This window comes from Mustela erminea, chromosome 10 (assembly GCF_009829155.1).
Source record: "Mustela erminea isolate mMusErm1 chromosome 10, mMusErm1.Pri, whole genome shotgun sequence".
Classification (NCBI taxonomy): Eukaryota; Metazoa; Chordata; class Mammalia; order Carnivora; family Mustelidae; genus Mustela; species Mustela erminea.
Window position 1 is genome coordinate 103,555,963 of NC_045623.1, and position 20,486 is coordinate 103,576,448.

The 20,486-nt window shown below is 55.5% G+C and overlaps 1 protein-coding gene across 1 annotated transcript; it reads left to right on the forward strand.

The window, feature by feature from the left end:
- Positions 1–971: 971 nt before the first annotated feature.
- On the forward strand, positions 972–19,121 carry GPR157 (G protein-coupled receptor 157). The gene is made up of 4 exons (XM_032361589.1): positions 972–1,508; positions 13,454–13,667; positions 16,838–17,032; positions 17,402–19,121. The coding sequence occupies exons 1-4, from the start codon at positions 1,126–1,128 to the stop codon at positions 17,615–17,617; spliced, it is 1,008 nt and encodes a 335-aa protein (XP_032217480.1). The 5' UTR covers positions 972–1,125; the 3' UTR covers positions 17,618–19,121.
- Positions 19,122–20,486: the final 1,365 nt, after the last annotated feature.

A 20,486-nucleotide genomic window follows, 5' to 3' on the forward strand; every position in this document is an offset into this window, starting at 1 on the left:
AAATTAATATTTCACTACAAAAGAAACCCTAACAAGCTTGACTTTACTTTTTGACTTTATTTTTTTTTAAGATTTTATTTATTTATTTGACAGAGAGAGATCACAAGTAGACAGAGAGGCAGGCAGAGAGAGAGGAAGGGAAGCAGGCTCCCTGCTGAGCAGAGAGCCCGATGTGGGGCTTGATCCCAGGACCCTGAGATCATGACCTGAGCCGAAGGCAGCGGCTTAACTCACTGAGCCACCCAGGCGCCCCTTTTTGACTTTATTTTTAAGAAATAAATGAAAACACTCCCTTCGCAAAGCAACCATCACTACCCTGTGAACAGTCCGGGTACCGCTGTACGAGGAAGGATGGTCACACTCCACGGTTGTTCTGCCACTGGTGGAAAGAACGCCTCGGCCCCTCCCCCAGCGCACAACACCGCACACCAGCTGGCTGAACGGAAGGTAACATTAGCCCTAAAAATGCCAGCCCTTCCCTCTCCAGGACGGGACGTCCTAGCCATCTGGCTAGAGCACGGGTGGCCCTGGCGCGGGAAGGGAGCCAGGCGGGGCGCGGGGACGCGGCAAGAGACGTGGGAGCCACGGGGTGGGGGCGTGGCTCGGGATGACGTTCGGGGGTCCAGGCGCCCCGCCGCGGACCACGCGCTAAGCCCACGGGGAGGGCGGTGGAGGGCGCGCGGCCCGGGCCGGAGGGCGCGGGGTCGGGGGCGGAGCTCAGAGGGCGCCAGGGGCTGGGCGGAGCGCGGAGGGCGCCGGGGGCGGGGTCGGGGCGCAGAGGACCCCGGGATCCGGGTTGGGCCGGGAGCGGGAGGCGGGGGCGGGGGGCACCGGGGCCGGGGTCCGGAGACCGCGGGCCGCGGCCGAGGGCGGGCGGCTGAGGGCTTAGGGGTGTGGGGCGAGGCGTGGAGGAGGCGAGGGGTGGAGCGCGGGGGCTGGGGCGGGGCGAGGGGCGGGGCGTGGAGGGGGCGGGCCGCAGGGCCGCGGGCCCGGAGGGACCGGGAGTGGCCGGGACGCGAGCCGTGGGCGCGTCTGTGCCCAGACGGCGGCGGCGGCGGGAGCCGCACGCGCGTCCCGGCCTCTGTCCCCGCGGCGCCGCGGCCCCGGCCCCCTGCCCGCCCGGCCATGCCGTCGCCCGCGCCGCCCACTGTGCTGCTGCCGTCGGAGCGCGCCGTGGTGCTGCTGTCGTGCGTGCTCTCCGCGCTCGGTTCGAGCCTGCTGGTGGCCACGCACGCCCTGTGGCCCGACCTGCGCACCCGGGCCCGACGCCTGCTGCTCTTCCTGTCGCTGGCGGACCTGCTCTCGGCCGCCTCCTACTTCTACGGGGTGCTGCAGGACTTCGCGGGCCCCTCGTGGGACTGCGTGCTGCAGGGCGCGCTCTCCACCTTTGCCAACACCAGCTCCTTCTTCTGGACCGTGGCCATCGCCCTCTACCTGTACCTCAGCATCGTCCGCGCGGCGCGCGAGCCTCGGGCCGGCCGCCTGCTCTGGGCCTTCCACGTCGTCAGGTGCGTGGCAGCGGCGCTTTCCCTCGAGTCCCCGACCCCCACCTGGGACCTGCCTGCTGCCTTGTGGCCCTTGCGCCTTTCTGGCACCCGCGTCTTGGTCAGAGCCCTGGCCGGGGGCGCAGAGGGTCGTGTCTGCTCGTGTTCCGAGGCGGTCGGGGGCCGGCGGGAAGACGCGGGCGGAGCAGTGGACCTGCCCTGAGCATCAGGGCAGAGGGCACCCCTTTGGGCAGGCTACGGAGCCCGAACCTCCCGGAGAGGTGGGGGGCCAGCGCTCAGCCCTCGTAACTTGGAAGCACCTGGGGAGATGGCGAGGACACCTTATGCCTTTTGACTCCTGCTTCCCTGCGTTCTGGCCATCTCTGCCGCCCATGGGGAGAAGCTCCTCCTTCCCAGGCTGAGGGGGGAGATAGGTGCTGCTCCCGGCTGGAGAGGGCGGCGGTGCCCAGTCCAACCCTGTGCCACAGTAGGTGTGATGCGTTCAGCCACTCCCAGGCTGGCTACTGGCGGCCAAATGCAGTGTCTCAGCGGGAAGGTTTAGAGAGTATGGTCTTCATTCAGTATTTTGTCCTTGCTCATCTCTAGACCCAGATGATCTGGACTCTGTAGGGTTCAGAACCTCTGAGGGTGAGGTCAGTGGCAGGGGCTGGTCTGAAAGAGGGCCCCCAGGTGCCTGGAGTCTATGACAGTAGAGTCAATGGAGGGCTTTGCCTGGCCCTGGCATTAGAGGCACCTCATCAGGACACCCTTGCCTGTTGCAGGTCGCCCTTTTCCTGGTGTAATTTCCCCAGTCTGAACACTGATGGTGTCCTGCACTCCATGCAAGGCAGGAATCCTACAGGGCTCGTTGGTCCTTGGCCCTCTCCCAGATAAGAGCACCCAGTACTGCCCTAATTATAGGACCTCGCTGTTAAATACTTGAGTGCTTTCCATGGGACTGAGGACAGTCAGCACTTTGGCAGAGACAGGTCACCTGGATGTCACAACGGTGAGATCACAAGCCTGCAAGAGTCACTTGACCTCTGGGGCTCAGAGCTGCTGGATGAATGCCAGCTGGTCCCTGGGAAGCTTAAGTGACCTGCTCCTCAGCTGTTCATGTCAAAAGTTTTTCAGGGAGCCAGACAGGGCCTCAGATGCTGCAGAGACCCCCCGGGGCCCCCTTTCCTCCCCTTGCAGCTTCCCCTGCCCCCCCGTCGCCCTGCTGGCCTCTGCCTATTTCAGAGACCCAGTCCTGGGCAGTCTGGCTGGGCGTACACCAGAGTTCACATACACTTGAGAAGGAGCCCCAGACTGGACCTTCCTTTGCCCAGAATCTCTTCTCTTCCCCCCTCCCCCGCTCTTAAAAAAAGAATATTTATTTATTTATTTATTTATTATTTTTATTTTATTTTATTTTTTTAAGATTTTATTTATTTATTTGTCAGAGAGAGGGAGAGCAAGCGAGCACAGGCAGACAGAATGGCAGGCAGAGGCAGAGGGAGAAGCAGGCTCCCTGCCGAGCAAGGATCCCGATGTGGGACTCGATCCCAGGACGCTGGGATCATGACCTGAGCCGAAGGCAGCCGCTCAACCAACTGAGCCACCCAGGCGTCCCAAAAAAAGAATATTTAAAAGCAGTATATTTTTTAAATGATGGAGCGAGTCTGATACATCTCCTGTAGAAAAGTATTTTCTAATGAACCTGAGTTGGGAGTTTCTTCCTTTCAGTCCTAGGGGTGTTTTCTGTGATGCTGGGAAGAGGCCTTCTAAGAAGCCAATTGGGAGTTGTTCATCTTGTCCTCGGAATGTGATCCATCAACTTCTCAAAAAAAATTACCAGGCTGCCTGGGTGCCTCAGATGGTTAAACCTCCAACTCTGACCTCAGCTCAGGCCTTGATCTTAGGGTCGTAAGTTTGAGGCCTGCACTGGGATCCACACTGGACAGGGAGCCTGCTTTAAAAAAAAAAAAAAAAAATTACCTATATCCAAGCTACAAAGGGAGTTTGATCATTTGTTCTCTGGCGTTCCCTTTCAGAAGTTAGCTCTCAGCACCTTGCTGGTCTAAGAGAATTGATAGAAAACCCGTCTGACAGGATCATTTATTGACCTAGATCCTCCCAGGCCATAATGCTAATGACCTTGCTGAGGGCTCTCCAGTGGCTTTCTTTGGAGTATGAGTTTATAATGGTTAAAGACCTGTTGGCCTGAGAAATCTCATCTTCAGACAGAGGCTCCTCAGGTATCCACTTTTAACCAGCTCAGCCTACTGAAGATCGGTCCTCGCCAAACCTTCAGTCTGGGAAGGCATTTTAAAACGTGACAACGCAGAGGTTGAGAATGTCTGTTGGAGTTTTTATGAAATTATTATTTTTTTTTAATTTATTTATTTATTTGACAGGCAGAGATCACAAGTGGGCAGAGAGGCAGGCAGAGAGAAAGGGGGAAGCAGGCTCCCCGCTGAGCAGAGAGCCCGATGTAGGGCTCGATCCTCGGACCCCGGGATCATGACCTGAGCCGAAGGCAGAGGCTCAACCCACTGAGCCACCCAGGCACCCCTGAAATTATTATTTTTTTAAGATTTTATTTTTAAATGATCTCTACACCCAAATTGCTGCCCAAACCCCAAGATCATGAGTCACATGCTCTACCGACTGAGCCAGCCAGGTGCCCCTAAAATGTTTAAAAAAACAAAAAACACAAATATCCTGGTAAATGGCCAATGGAGACATTGCGACAGAAGTGTCAGAATGGTTCATAAATATATAGGGGAAAGTTTCTCCCATTAGTAGTCAAAACAATACAAATTAGAACAATGAGGTACATTTTCTTATTAAATTGGGAAAAAAGTAGGAAAGCAGAATACTAATTCGATAAATGCTGGTAAAACTGTTATTTTCCGACATTGTTATTGGCAATGGAAACTGGGATAATCCACATAGAAAGTATCTGGTTTGTACCCTTTGATCCACTAATCCTATTTTTAGGGACCTCGTCTAAGGAGATAATCCAAAATACATTCAAAGCCGTAGATACAAAGGAGTTTTTGTGGGAATTTGGAAGCAACCTGAACGTCCAAAATATAGGGGAACAGGGGGTTACTAACCGTACCCCACAGGAAACGTTACGTAGCCATCAATACTGGCTGTGAACATGATAGAATGTTAAATGGGAAAAAAAAAAAAAAAAGCCATCTCTAAAACTGGACCACAGGAAGCAGGAGACCAGATAGGATCCTACACCACACCCCTTCCCAGAAAGGACTTGCACGATGCACGACCCCCGCAGGCCCCATCGTAATACCTGAGCAGGTTCCCTTTACAGAAAGACTTTTTTTTTTGCCCACTGGGGAAGGAAGGCAACTTAGACTTTAGGCTCAAGGAAATGGTATTTTATCATGAGTTGCGTCTGGCTCCAGAGTTCTTTCAAAGTGCCGGTCCATTCTTGAGCTCATTGGCCACCAGTAGTCTTGTGCTGGGCAGGACGGTCACTCTCTAGTCACAGCTCATGAGATTTGCCTGAGCTCACGAAGCTGTAAAGGGTTATGAACTCCAAGGGTCGGTTCTCCATTTATGATCTTGTCTTGTCTCTTGACCTGAGGATAATTCTTAAGATTAGGATATCATTACACAATTTATTTGTAACTTTCCAGATTTCTGCCATTACAAACATGGTATCACATTGGCTTCTGTCTTCCGTGTTTATTTTTCTGGAGCCATTTAAGAGTATAGAGTGATGACTCCAGAACCCCTAAATCCTTTGGTGTTTTTCCAAAGGAAAGGGACCGTTTCTTAGGTGAACACGTACACCTTCCAGAAGCAGGACAATGGTGTCACCCAGAACAATGCTGTTATCGGAGAGAGGACTTTACAGGGATGTTGTCTGTCTCCTGCCAGTGTCCCCAGTGGCAAAGGGACACCCTTGGCTTGTGTCTGACTTAGTTGTCCGGTCTCTCTCTTGTCCGGCAGTCCGCAACAATTCTTTTTCCTTGGTGTTTCAGGACACTGACGTTTTTGAAAGGCGCAGGCCTGTGGTTTTGCAGAAGGTCCCTCTGCTGGGCTGCCCCGGGCTTCCCCACAGGTGGTTTCTGGTTCTGCACGGGGACTGGAATCCCATGCAAAAATCTTTGCATCGCCCCCTCCCCGGGGACTTGGATTTGTTCTGCCTCTGGGGGCAGGAATTCTGATCGCCTGGTGAAGGTGTTTCCTGCTGGTTTTACAGGGTAGTTACTGTTCTCCCTTTTGGTAATGAAAAATACCTCGTGGATATAAAGACCTTCCTACTCCTCAGATTTTACCCACAAGGTTAGCACATGTCCAATCTGACAGTATTCTGAAAGTGAATTTCCTGTTTTTTTGCTGCCTTTATAAGGTTGCGTGAGAATACCTAGCATCCAAGGGAAAGTCCTGGGTTAAGACGCCCCTCCCTGTCCACTGGCCGTGAGCCGTGGAGGCAGCCTGGTACAGACCCCCCTGACCCCCGTATTTCACAGTCATGTGCACGTGCATCTGGGAGCGTTCACGCTGCTCACCTGAGAAGATGTCCAGGAGCTCAGGGCCCCCCTCCCCGGACCAGGTGTTATGGGGTGTCCTGTGAGCAGGGGAGAAAGGCTAGGCTGGGGGGGAGCCTCATTGCCTCAAATCAGAAGAAAGGGTCCTGGCCAAGCCAGCCAGATGAGGCAGTCATAGGCTTTCTTCAGGCACCAGGTGGGAATGGGTGTGGGCCTGACCCATGGGCCCACCCACGCTCTGGAGGTTTGCTTGGGGATTCTAGGGGAAGAGTCTGTGGTTCCCAAGTTCTCCATCAAGACCGCTGCTGCAGGGAGTGGGAAGTTCTAATGTAGACAAAAGGGGAAACACGGGGCCAGGAAGGGGAAGGTGCTCTAAGCTCTTTGACAGGGAACTAGCTCACTGTGGGGCCCAGTGTCGAGGCCCCAAGCAGGTGTGTCCGAATGGGGGAGGCACGTGGCAGCTGCTGGAACAGCACCCCATGTCGCTCAGGGCTCCCCAGAATGACGAGATTTGAACTGGCTTTGCTTTTGCCCCCTGAGAAGTGTTCAGAGGCCACTGCTGCCTTGTGAGGTATCTATGTGGTGTTTTGTGTGCATGGGAAGAGGCTGTGAGAGAGAGAGCAGGGGCTGCCCTTGACCCTCCGACCGGCTTGGCCGGGACCTGAGCCGTGTCTCTGAGCGCGGCAGGTGGCTTCCCGATGCCCACCCGCGCTGGGCCGCTCAGGGGTGTGTGCTTACCAGTTCCTTTGCACACCCCACTCCCTTCTGTGGCTGGTGCCACAGACTGACCTCGTGGTGGCCTGGCCAGTGGCTGGCCGGTTCCCTGAACTTCTCCCACGACCTACGCCTCTGCGCCACACTCAACAATAAGTGCCCTTTGTTCGGGGAAGAAACCTCCGGGCTGCTCCCGGCCTTGTGAATCCTTCCACCAGGCCTGGTTCACGGCAGCCGCACTATGCTCTGGGCCCAGCTCTGTCTTGCCCCCGGGAGCTCTCTAAATTGGCACATTGTTGCCCAATAGTTTTGTTCTCAAAGCATTTTCTTTTTCTTCTTTTTTTTTTTGAGTTGACCTTTAAGGCTTTCCATAGACCACACAGCCAGGGGCCAGGCCCTGCTGTTTGGGGGATAAGACCCTTCTGTTTCTTTCCCAGCAGGTGCCCACCCCCTGGTGGAAAGATCTGTAGGTGGAGTGAGGTTTGGGGTGAGGGGGAAGTGCAAGAACCTGACAGTGTGGGAAGGAGTGAGCAGACCTGGTAGCCTCAACCCCGCCACCGTGACCCTGGGGCAGAGGTTCCAGAGACCGCGGGCGGGAACATCCCCATCGGAGCAGAGCCGGGGACTCCGAGGGAAACCCAGAGCATCACCATCCAGAGACAGGCCCCCTCCTCGGGGACACCGGGTAGATGCCTGGGAATTCGGGTACCGGGGATGGCTTCCCGGCCACCTGGCTCACCGTGTGGTGCTTCTGGTCCTGCTCCTCTGGAGGAGACTGAAAGCCAAAAAGATGCTGGGGCGCCTGGCTGGCTCAGTCAGAAATGCGTGCGACCCTCCGTCTCAGGGTCGTGAGTTCAAGCCCCACGATGGGCATGAAGCCTCCTTTTAAAATAAATAAATAAAAATAAAAACAAAAGGATGTCACGTTCCAAAGCAGAGCTCCACTTGTGAGAGACCTGACTGGCTTTTTGTCAGTTTACCTTTTTCCCCTAAGCTTGCTGAGGAACCCCACCCGCTCTGTCAGCCCGGTTGTGGTGGGGTCCCTGGGCAATGGGCACCTGGGTCTCCCTTGCAGTTCGTAGAAAGCCTCTCTTTGTCTGCTGGGGCTGCCCTAGCAATGTACCACAGCCGAGTGGCTTAAACAAGAAAAGTCCATTTTCTCACAGTCCTGGAGGCTGGAGGTCAGAGACCGAGGTTGACAGGGCTTTCCTCTGAGGACTGTCTCCGTGGCTTGTAGGTAGCCGTCCACACCCCATGTCTTCCCATGGTCTTCCCATTGTGGGTGTGAGAGGGGGGCTCCTGATCTCTTCATATAAGGATGGCGGTCGGGCTGGGTTAGTGCTCACCCTCCAGAACATTCTATTGGTCACTCTAAAGACCCCCATCTCCACCTACAGTCAGATCCTGAGATACCAGGGGTTAGGACTTAAGCATAGGAATTTGTTGGAGGGGGTACCCAACTCAGCTCTTAACAGCCTTTGAGGGCGGATGAAGCCGACTTGGGGTCTGGCCTCGGTTTCCGGGTGAACCCAAGGGAGGGGCGTGGACATTCGGAGAAGGCCTCAGTGTCCCTCCAAGTGGGGGACTGTGCTCCGAGTGTGGTCTCCCAGGCTCTCTCCAACCCGGTGACCCCAGCCCTGCTTCTCCTCAGTCTGAGTCACAGGTTTGGAGAGAAGGGGACCAAACACCGTTCACAGCATCCCCTGCATGGGGTCCCGTGGCTTTCTTCAGCGAAGCTGCCAGTTCAGTCTCTGGTTTCAGTCCTGAGTGGGGCACCCTCTCCTCCAGCCGTCTAATCCCATCTCCCCAGCCCGGCTTCGTCCGGAGTCTCTGAACATTTGAGCTCAAGGCCCAGCATCTCCTAATGTGCATGGCTCTGGGGCCACCTTGACAATCTGAGATCTAGAAGGTGGGTCGCGAGCCTCGAGACGAGGTAGGACAGCTCCCTGGCAGGTCTGGTCTGGCCACATCCCGGCATCAGGGTGAGCCTTCGAACCGTATGTTTTCTAGGTCATAATCAGCTAAAGTCCTTGGTCTTTTTCATGTGCTATTATTCAGTGATATTGCTTTGGATTTTGTTAATGTTTTGGTTGCTGGCTTCTCTGGGGGGAGGGGGAAAAAACTATTACATGGTACGTGACGGAAGATGGAAATATGCATTTCTGGAATGCAGGGATCATGTCCCATGTCTTTGTGAAATGCTTTCTAGATTCACGGTGCCTACAGCTCAGGCTGGCCCCCTGGCCGGAGCATCGCTTGGCTTATCTGAGGTTGCCAAATATACTGACTTTCTCCTCACTCTTCAGATGGAGAACCTTGGGGCATCTTCAGCAAATTACGCTTTTTCTATCTTCAGTCCATTGGCGTCCTGGAGCCAGCTGGGGAGACCCAGTTATTAAATTTTAGGGCGTTTTAGGAGCTGATTGCTAAATATAATCATTAATAAAAACTAAATTTATATAAACTTATAATAAGTTGTATTAAAAACTAGTAAAAATAGGAAAAACTACGTTTTTAAAAAGATTTTATTTATTTGAGAGAGAGAGAGTGCAAGAGCATGAGCCGGGGGGTAGGGCAGAGGGAGAGGGACAAGCAGACTCCCCGCTGAGTGTGGACCCCGAGATCATAAGGTGGGCTGAAGGCAGATGCTTAACTGACTGAGCCACCCAGGTGCCCCACTAAAAACTACATCTTAATTACTTTACTATTATCTGTGAATTATTTACAACTATTATATCTGTGGTATGGAAATACGGTCAGAAATACTGTACATCTGTCTCCAGCCACATGTGCTGATGGCTTGAAATTAGTCCTAGGGGGAATGTTTGCCCTGTGGAGAATGGCAGACACGACAGATGAGGGCTTGGTTGGTTGTTCTGCTGATTGTGTAGAGCAGAGGTCAGCAAACTTTCCCTGTAGAGGACCAGAGCAGGTGTTATCTGCTCTCTATTGCCACTGTTCGACTTCTGCCCGTGTAGCCTGAAAGCACCCCAAAACAATACACAAAGGAATGAGTGTAAATGAGGCTGTGCTGCAATAAAACTTTATTTAAAAAAGTAGAAAGCACACCTCCAGCCAGATTGGACCTGAGGGATGGAGTGTGCTGGAGCCCTTCTCTAGACTTCAGGTGATGGAGAAAATATCAGTAGGAAAGATGATACTTAAAAGTGTTGCTTGTGTGAACTTCAGAGGTGGTACCCACACGGGGTCCGGCGGGAACCCGGGTATTCAAGGGGGTGAGAAGAGGCGGTATCCTGGAGCAGGAAAAAAAAAAAAAAGAAAGAAAGAAAGAAAAGAAAAGAAAAAATACTCTTCCAGGGCTGGGAAATGAGTATTTGCTCCCACAAGGAAACCACTCCCTGGTCACCATTTCTCTCGTCCCTTAGGTCTTCCTTTTTTCATATGATTCTTATATGGGAAGGAAAATGAAAACACAACCAGCTTTACGTCCTGAAACTACTTTCATTTCATTCCAACCAACACGTCCCGTGAGGCTCGGGTGGCTATCCGGAATCCGCCACTAGGATCGCAGCGTGTGGTGTGATTACTTGCAGACTGGGGGCCTCTGGGGGCCTCTGGGGGCCTCTCGTCTTTCCTGTCAGTTAAAGTAATAAATGTCCGTGTGCAAGCATACATCTGTGCACACGCACACGCGCACAGATACGTCTGTGTGCGGAACCTGTTGCTACGCGTTACCAGCACCACAGCGCCCAGCCCCACAAATTACAAGTCCGGCAGAGCCTGCTTGGCTGGGTCCGTAGACTCTCCTCCCTACCCGTCCATTCCCACCCCTCCCCTGTATTACTTCTTACCACCTCCGCTGAAATACCTCTCGAGCAGCTTCTGGCCACACGTGCTTAGATTCAAATAGTGACTCTGATTGATCAGCCCACATTTTTTTTAAGATTTTATTTATTTAACAGAGAGAGAGATCACAAGTAGGCAGAGAGGCCGGCAGAGGCGGGGGGGATGCAGGCTCCCCACGGAGCAGAGAGCCCAATGCGGGGCTCGATCCCAGGACTCTGAGATCATGACCTGAGCACAAGGCAGAGGCTTAACCCACTGAGCCACCCAGACGCCCCAATCAGCCCACATTCTTAACCCGTGAAAGCCCTCTCTGCCTGTTGGGACTTCTCTCTGGCTATTTCCCAACATAAACTTGGCTCCAGGCGCACCCAAGTCAGAGAGAGGAAATGCATCACTTTGTAGATTTCTTACCCTGATGAGAGCCCAGAGTCACGAAATGGGGTCTGTCTCCGGGTGGGGCCCAGGTCTCCTGCGAGGGCCACCAAGATGCTGAGGAAGGAGAAATCACTGCTTATGAGTTGGCTCCTTCCTCCTGCATGTCAGCCCTGTGCGCTTCCTTCCAGCCCCGAGGGCGCCCCTCCGCTCCCGGGCAGCCCCCGGCAGGGTGAGCTGCCCTCCACACCAGGCTTTTTTTGGTCAGTCGGTTGCAGGGTTCCTTGGAGGAACCCAGTAAACCATAAAGTGATGAGTGCAGTTTTAGTACCTTAAAAGCCTTTTACTTGGGCACCTGGGTGGCTCAGTCTGTTAAGCATCTGCCTTTGGCTTGGGTCATGATGCTTGGGTCTTGGGATCGAGCCCCACATCGACAGGGGGTGGGTTCCTGCTCAGTGGGGAGCCTGCTTCTCCCTCTCCCTTTGCTCCTCCCCCCTGCTCATGCTCTCTCTCTCTCTCAAATGAATAAATAATCCTTAAAAAAATAAATAAAAGCCTTTTACTTCTTTTTCAATGACAATGACATCCTTGCAGCGAATGTTAAGGAGTGACTCGGGGAAGGCCGTCTCCTCCACTGGCCTCAGACTTCGTTCATTCAGCAGGTCCTTGCTTGGCCCCCACCAGGCGCCAGGCGCTGTTCTAGATGCCGGAAAGCACAGAGCACCTGCCCTCACGGCGCTCATAGCTGGGACATACATTGTCTCCAGATCCCAGGACACCGTGAATCGTTAAGTGGTGACCCTGTATTATGACAAAGCAGTTTGACACTAATCTGTATCAGCGTCACAAACAAGTAACCCATTAGATCAAGCGTTTAAAATGGACAAACTCCTGGGAGTAACTTGGTCCCTTTCTTGTAACCCTTTAACTTCTGTGGGTTTGTTGTCCCTTCTGTGCCTTTGTGATGTCAAGGAGAACATTCCCACCTCCCCCACCTTCCCCGCTGAGGGGGGAGAGTGGATGCGGAGGGTGAGGTAGCTCTGCCTCATGCCCTCATCTGGGCCCCCAGAGGCCAGTATGCGAAGGGGAGCGGGTCAAATAGGCACCTCCGTTCTGAAAGTGCCCAACGCAGAGTCCTTCCAGGCCCGGGGAGTTGGCTTTCTCTGTCCCGCACAGCCCCGCAGCATCTGGAGAACCTGATTGAACACAGCACTTCTACTCATTTTGGCAAGACTAACATGCAGCTGTGGTCCCATCATTGTTCTAGAACTTTCTCTCAAAAAGAGTTGCTCCTGGCTGGCTCCGTCAACTCAGGGCATGCAACTCTTGATCTCAGGGTTGTGAGTTTGAGCCCCAGGTTGAGGGTAGAGATTCCTTAAGTAAATTAAAAAAAAAAAAAAAAAAAGCCACTGTTGCTTACACAGAGCTCTCAGCATATAACCGATTTCTGAGCTGAGTGTCTCAACGATGACAGGGTCCTGCTTATACATGGCCTGTCCTCCAGCGACTGACCTGGGCCATGGCTCCCAGGAGCAGAGACGGCACAGGCCCTCCAGGCCAGAATCCTGGGACGTCGGACACCACACAGGACCTCAGTCAGACCCACTGACACACTTACCTAGTCCCACGTGCCAGACATGCTCCCCTCAGTTTATTCCCATAGTGACCTGCTCTCTTCTAGGCACCGTGCCCGTCCCCACTTTGTGGAGAAAAACACGTGTCGAGGCCGAGTGGGGTCAGGGCCAACTTGGGCCCTGCTTCTTGCCTGGCAGCCCAAGCTCTGAGCGCCCCCAGGGTGCCCACGAAGCCTGTGTGTCCCGCTGGCCCGTGTCAAGTGCTTCGCAAGCAGACCTGTGCGGGGACACTGGGAAGCTCCTTGGGGCTTGGCATTATCTGGCCGTGTTGCCATCAGGGGAAGCTCTTGAAAAGTCAGCCTGGCACTGCCCTAAGAGGGGGTCCCTGTGCCCGGCCTGATGCTTTAGAGGCCCCCCCTTTGATCTTTGCCAGGAATACCCCTTCTCAGAGAGCAAGGAGCCCTCAGGTCCGGAGAGATGTGTCTACTACCCAAGTCCCTTGTCCCCCTTCTAGATCCTGCTGCAGGTGCGCGGGACTCCGGAAGTCCCTGCTGCGGCAAAGCCAGGCTGCCAGCATGTAGACCCCAGACCCAGGCGGCCAAGGGGGCTGTTAGGTGAGACACAGGCACAGGCCACTCTGGGGGCAGGAGGGAGCCGCCCTCCCCGAGCCGCAGCCTTCTCGCGCCCATCTCCAAGAAGCCCAGCAATTCTAAATTACAGCTCGGCCTCCGAGGGGCTGGGGGGGGTGTGGGTCCAGGCAGGAGGCCAGGACATCCCTGCGTCCTCTGCCCCCGGCTCTGTGACAGTAGGGTAGGCCTGCGGGGCTGGGGCAGAGCGGCGCTGGGGGCGAGGGCAGTTGAGGACCCCTCCCCCACTTTCTCCAGGGATGCCGTGTGGTCCGGGGTTTGGGGGGGCGGCCCGTGGCTTTGCCCCTTCTGGCTCTGCTGGGAGCAGGGCCTGACCGGGGCTGCCCCCTGTGCCTGTTGTCCCTCAGCTGGGGCGTCCCGCTGGTCATCACCGTAGCCGCTGTCGCTCTAAAGAAGATCGGCTATGACGCGTCGGACGTGTCCGTCGGCTGGTGCTGGATCGACCTGGAGGCGGAGGACCGCCTGCTGTGGATGCTGCTGACCGGGAAGCTCTGGGAGATGCTGGCTTACGTCACGCTGCCCGTGCTCTACTTCCTCATCAGGAAGCACATAAACAGGGCGGTAGGTGCCTGCGGCCGCCCCCTCCCCAGGCCCCCAGACCACAGCTCCAGGCGGCCGTGACACCCTAGCACGCGGTGCTGGGCTCCGCCACTCAGGACAGGCCAGGGGGACGCCCCATGGCGATCGGGTTTGCTAGTTATGCGGTCCCGGAGGGAGTGGGTCCTGTCGCTCTCCGTTGTGGACAAGGAACCAGAGGCCAGCAGAGGCGAAGGGGCTCCCCAGACTCACCCAGCCCCTGAGGCCCAGGCCCTGTGCGTGGCCTCTGGGAGAAGAGCGTCCAGCCTGTGATCTGGGCACAGGCCTCTACTGCCCCCTCCTGGCAGGCCTCCAGGATTGCTCCACCTCCAGGGGAGTGCATCCCAGCAGTTGAACTGGGATGCCCTTGAGAGACGGGAGCGTGGGCTTTTGTACTGCGACACGGACGCCACACCGCGTCCCCTGTGGCCACTGAACGTGGGTCATACACGTAGACTCTTCAGGGTCTCAGGAGCTCAGAGAGCAAGAGCTGGGCTGGCTGGAAAGTCCAGGCAAGAATTTTTTTCCTCTGACGATGTGGCCAGATGATTCCTTGTCCTTAACTGCGTGGCTGACAGGTCGCGGGGCGGGGGGGGGGGGGGGGGGGGGGGGGCGGTTCTGCGCGGGGACAGGGCGGGAGCGCCGAGGGGGCGTCCGTATCCGGGCCCCAGGATGCTGCAGCCATTCTGTTCGGGGCTTTGTCTTTGCCCGTTTCTTGGAGGCTGAAACTGCAGGGGCATGTGTCCCCTGTCTTGGGTCTTTCGCGGCATCCTGTGACATGGCGGCCGTTTCCGAGTTTGTGGGGTGCTCCCCACGGCTGACTGTGCTCCCGCCTGTGGATTCTGGGTCTAGACTTCAGGTTCTCTTTTCACTCAGAAAGTCCACTGCCTCCCCCACCTGCCCCCACCCTCTTCCGATACCGCGGGGCTTACCAACAGGCCTGGAATCTGTCTTCTTGCTGGTCTCCTGCCTGGACCGGGGGCACCCTTCTTGGCTCCTTTTTTGCCCTGGGAAGGTTCTGGATGCCCAGGCTGCCCCTCTGCAGCTGCTCTTCTGTGGGCCTCTCTTCTTCCTTGGCCTTTGCGGGGAACCTGGGGCCGTGCGTGGGAAGCCAAGGGGAGAACCAGTCCTCTCTCACAGCTCTGCAAGTGTTTTCCAGAAAACGGGAAGACTAGTGGGCAGGGAGGTGTAGGGGTTGTTCTCTGCCTCTAGCTAGGAAGGAGAGCTAAAAATAAGTCCCTCTGGGTGGCTCTGTTGGTGAAGTGTTGGACTCTTGGTTTCAGCTCAGGTCATGATGGGGGGGAGGAGGAGGGGGATCAAGCCCTGAGCCAGGCTCAGTGCTGAGCGCAGAGTCTACATCAGATAGATGTAGACTTTCCCTTCCCCTCTGCTCCTCCCCCCACCCCGCCTCTGCTCATGCACCCCCTCTCTAAAATAAACAAAAATAAAATTTTTAAAAAAGATTTTTATTTATGGGACAGAGAGCACAAGTAGGGAAAGCAGTAGGCAGAGGCAGAGGGAGAAGCAGACTCCCCACTGAGCAGGGAGCCCGATACGGGGCTCCATCCCAGGACCCTGGGATCATGACCTGAGCCAAAGGCAGATGCTTCACCAACTGAGCCACCCAGGCACCCCAAAAATAAAATCTTAAAACAAATAAATATAAATGAACTGGAACAAACTTTGCAAAGAAGAGGGCAGCCGCCCTGCTCCCCTGTGCACTCACCGCACCCCTGCCAGGCTGCTCTAAGCCCCAGGGGAGGAAGGCAGGAAGCAGGTGCTGAGCAGGGCAGCCTGGGTGCTCAGAATGTCAGTGTGTGTGACTTCTCCCCTCACCTGGGCTGTCACAGGACACAGGACCAGGCTCAGAAACACATCTCTGTTATGAGCAGTTGCACCTTTTTTTTTTCTTCAAGATTTTGTTTATTTATTTGAGAGGAAGAGAGAGAGACAGCGAGAGCAGGGAGGAGAGGGAGAAGCAGATTCGCCGCTGAGAAACGAGCCTGATACGGACCTCAGTCCTAGGACCCAGGCACCGTGACCTGAGCCAAAGGCAGATGCTTAATAACTGAGTCACCCAGGGGTCCCTGCATCTGTTTTTACAAATTCAGTTGAGATCTGGAAATGGAGCTTCCTGCCTTCCTCTCACTGAAGGGTGTTCCCAGGTAGGGAAGCCCAGAGCCTGTGCCTGCTCACTTTTTCTTCTGCCCCAGTTTTGGATGGAGCCCCTCCTTCATAGCCTTTGCCCTGGGGGAGCTTGCATTCTAGAAGGGGAGGGCAGGACGATAATAAGTTACAGGCCTGATAAATAAGGATGAATGCCATCTAGGAAGGAGGATGGTAAGAGCTACCAAAAAAAACAGGCAAAAATAAAGAGCAGAATCTGGGGACCGGGCTACCTGGGAAATAACCTATGCACTTGAAATGGGATTGTCAGGAGGCCTCCTCCAGGGGGCGACATTGAGCAAAGGAACGAAGAGGGTGAGAGAGTGAGCCTCCAGGCAGATGGGAAACAGCACTCCAGATGGGAACAGCTAGTGCAAAGGCCCTGTGGTAGGGTGTGCCAGGGGGGAATATGTTTGGGGAATAATGAGGAGGCCTGTGTGGCTGGAGTAAATGAAGCGAAAGCAGCAAGCATGAGGTCAGAACTAGATTAGAGTCTGAGACCTTCAGGTAGAACTGAATCTGACTTAGGTTTCCAAGGAACCGCGCTGCTTCCGGGCTAAGAATTAGACTGCAGCGAGAAGGAGTTTGGGTGTGAGGGCGACAGAGGAAGACAGCTAAGACAGACTTGCCGCTGCCCAGAGGAGTGGTGGTGGCACTTGGACCGGGCTGGTGGCAGTGGCAGTGGACAGGGCATCGGGGTTCTGGCTCTCTTTTGAAGGTGGAGCCTGCAGATCTTGGCCAGAGGAGGGACGTGGGTGGCAGCAACAGGAGAGAGTTTGCGGCCCTGGGTACCTGGAAGGATGCGGGTTTGTTGGCCGAGGTGGGGCAGTGCACGCTAGGCCTGGGGGTGAGGATCCTGCGCGGCGCCCTGACACCAGAGATGTCAGCCGTGGTTCAGACCCCCGCACGGGGCTGTGCAGCATGCAGTGGGGTGAGGGCGGCAGGGCAGCCCGCCGTGCTCACCCCTGTTCTCCGCGTCGCCTGCCCAGCACGAGGCGCTGTCGGAGTACCGGCCCATCCTCTCGGAGGCACACCGGCGGCAGCGCCACGCCGCCGCGGCCGACAAGAAGCTGATCCTCATCCCTCTCGTCTTCATCTGCCTCCGGGTCTGGAGCACCGTGCGGTTCGTCCTGACCCTCTGTGGCTCCCCGGCCGTGCGGTCACCGGTGCTGGTCGTTCTGCATGTATGTGGGCCTGCCCTCCCTGGCCCTGGCCTCTTCCCTGCCCCCACCCCCAGCCCGGGAAGGGTGTGTGCTTCCCAGTGCACTGGCTGGCAGGGATCCTGGTTCCCTGCCTGAGCCAGGGAGCCTTAGTGAGAGAAGGGGGAAGGGCAGTGAGGCTGTCCTCCGGCCCAGGAGCATGAAGGGGTCTCCATGGGCCTGGGAGTGATCCTGGCCTTCCCACCCCAGAAGGCCTGCACATGGGGGTTGCAGACCAGCCTCAGTGGGGGGAGGACAGGTTCTGGGGTCCGCAGCACTTCTCAGTCTCCTTATGTGGGCACGTCCGCCCGCCTCCAGCCCTGGCACTTGTGCCTCTCCTCTTCTCCCCAACAGGGTATCGGGAACACGTTTCAGGGCGGCGCCAACTGCATCATGTTCGTCCTCTGCACCCAGGCCGTCCGGACTCGGCTCTTCTCCCTCTGCTGCTGTGGCTGCTTCTCCCAGCCTTCTGCCGAGAGCCCGGCTGGCCCTCCCAAGGCTCCTGCATCCTCCAAGACAGGAGAATCTCAGGGATCCAGACATACCCCGGATGAACTTCCAAGCACCTGAGCTTGCCCCTTCCTGGTTCTGTGCACAGGTGCTGCCTCCCTGGGGACACATGCTTCTGTGAGTCCCAGCCGCAGAGAGTGGGGGCAGGCACCCACTGGTGCTTAAAGCCTTCTGCTTTTGAAGCTCTTGACCCCCCTTGTGGGGGAGCAGCCACAGACTCAGCTGCTTCTACCTCCTAGACCCTCAGGTGGCACAGCCCCACTCCCACCTGTGTCCTGCTGCACGCAGGGGCACTTGCCTGCATGAGGGTCGGCAGTGAGATCGGTACGTGATCACTGTCAGGTTGCCTACCACAGGGCCTTTGCACTAGCTGTTCCCACAGCTGACCACACAGCACTGTTTACAATTCGAGGGACCCACACCTAGGGGAAAAGCACAAAGAGATATATATATATATGTATAACATACACCCATCCTAAATAAAATGCCAGGGATTACCACCCCAGGTGCGTCCCCCAGTTAGATGTCTCGAAGCTGATTTTTGGTTTGTCAGAACATTGAGATTGCCCAGAGAGCCCAGCTTTTCTTGGATAGCTTTGCTGGCCAGCAAAAGAGCCAGTTCCCTTTAACTAGGTGGAAGGTTCCCATGAGGTTTCTGGGTATCTGGTCTCCTTGGGACGTCCAGATCCAACCCTCGATGCAAATTGCACTTGACTTGCCAGTCTAGGCTAGAACCCAGACTCCTGCCTGCCTCCACCAGTCTCTTTAATACCCAGTTCCCTTCTCCTTCGCGAGAGCTGGAACAGAGACAGGAAGAGGCATTGCAGGGAGTCCCAGTGGATGTTGGATGCCTCCTAAAGACTGGACAGGTGAGCTGGGGAGGGATTTGGCTGATTCACTTCCTGGCTTCGTTTTTCCTAGGCAGGGTGACCAGAGAGTTGGTGAATGACCCAAATAACAGATTCCTCCAGAAGGTGAAACTTTGGGGAGTGGGTTGGGTGAAGTGACACACGCGTCATGGGGTGATTATTTACATTTAAAAGAAAAGGATCAAAAATAAACCCGTATCTCTATAGTCATGGCTCTTCCACCAACATTTTCCTGTTCCTTCAGAAAAACGTTTCTCTATTAAGTCACAGAAGCCACTGGCTAAGGCGGCAGGTGTTAGTGTCGCGGCAGGCGGCTTGGGGAGGGAGAGTACAACTTCAGCCTATCCATGTCCCTCCCCTGGGTTCGGTCAGAGCTCTGCCAAACCGAAGTGATCTTCTGAACCAGTAAGACGTTTCCGGATTAAAACCAGCGCCACCATACTGTGGATCCCCATTTTATTCTCCAAACCAAAATCTGTCACAGGAAGAGAGTCTGAAAGAAAGAGTTGTCAACAGAGCTATATCCAAAATGCTCATTTTTGGTTTCCTTTTTTTTAAGTTTTCTTTATGAAAATCAGCAAGCGGTGATCATCCCTCTTACGACTCACGGTAAGCCCTGGGCGGCCCTACAGAAAGCTACTTGCTGGTAGGCCGAGCTCCTTTTTTTTTTTTTTTAAGATTTTATTTATTTGTTTGACAGACAGAGATCACAAGTAGGCAGAGAGGCAGGTAGAGAGTGGGGGGGGGGGGCGGGGAGCAGGCTCCCTGCTGAGCAGAGAGCCCGATGTGAGGCTCGATCCCAGGACCGCTCATGACCTGAGCGGAAGGCAGAGGCTTTTACCCACTGAGCCACCCAGGTGCCCCCCGCCTTTTTTTTAAGATTTTTAGGTAGGCCAATCTCCTTACGGAAATGGCCAAGATAAGGGGAATCCAGGGACTCCCTAGAGACGGTGGGTCTTAACCAGTTATGATCATGGGCCCATAGCTGGTTAAGACCCTCACGTTAGCTTCTGTGTTGGAGCCGACATTCAGGAAATTGCTTGCTGCAGGAAAGAAAATGGTTGAGAGCTGAGTTAGCCTGCGGGCCACGAAGCCTGCGGTGAGAACAAAGCCTGCTCGGAAGGGGGCCCCAGAGTCTGGCTCAGACGGCAGTGCTGGCTGCCCGGCCCCAGCGCGGCTCCCACAGGACTGGCCAGACCTGGACGTCTGCCCGCAGGCCGCGGCCAGGGAGGCCCGGGGGGCAGGAGTAGGGGCTCCGGAGAATCCCTGGGCCGCTGGGGACCCCTCCGGTTCTCATTCCTCTCGTTTGATGCCCCTGCTGTGTGCTGGCTGCTTTGGTCAGAACCACCCAAAAGTGACCCCCTGGTCAGAACCACCAAAGAGTGACCCCCTGGCTTATCTTATTCCCATCTCCGCTCCCCCGGCTGCCCGCCGAGTGTCTGCGGAGCCCAGATGTGTTACTGTGGTTGGTGGAGACACGAGGGCAGGGGAGGGGTGCGGTCGGCGGGGGCGGGGCAGGGGCGGAGCTGAACCTCTGTGGGGTTCAAAACTGAAATGTGGTGGGATGAAGTCGTGTCTTAGGAGCCCAGGAGGGGCTCCTGCTTCCGAACAGAGCAGGAGAGCCTGCCTTCCTCTCGCGCTTGGCTTGGCCCCGGGGGTTTCTTTCTCTTCCACCAGCCCTGCTGGCGACCCTCCCCTGCGGCCTCCCGGCGCAGACACGGGCAGGTGCTGCCGCCCCATCCGGTGTCCTCAGCCCGCTGCCCTCTCAGGCACTTTCTGAACCTCGGTCTTTGAGTCAGGCACGTTCTGCCTCTCTGTGCTTCTGCGTTCTTTATGTTTGTTTGTTTGTTTTGTCTTTGAATAAAGAGTATTAATTGGCCTGGGGTTAAGGGTGCAGCACAGAGCTCCTCTTATGTACACGACAAGAAGAAACATTGTACAAGAAACTTTTTACAAACGTCCTGCCCCGGCATAATAACAGCCCGAGGTCTTTTTGGCCGGTGCAAAACTGTATTGAAACCCTGGGTCGAAGCCAAAGTCTTGCTATTTTAAATTAAATA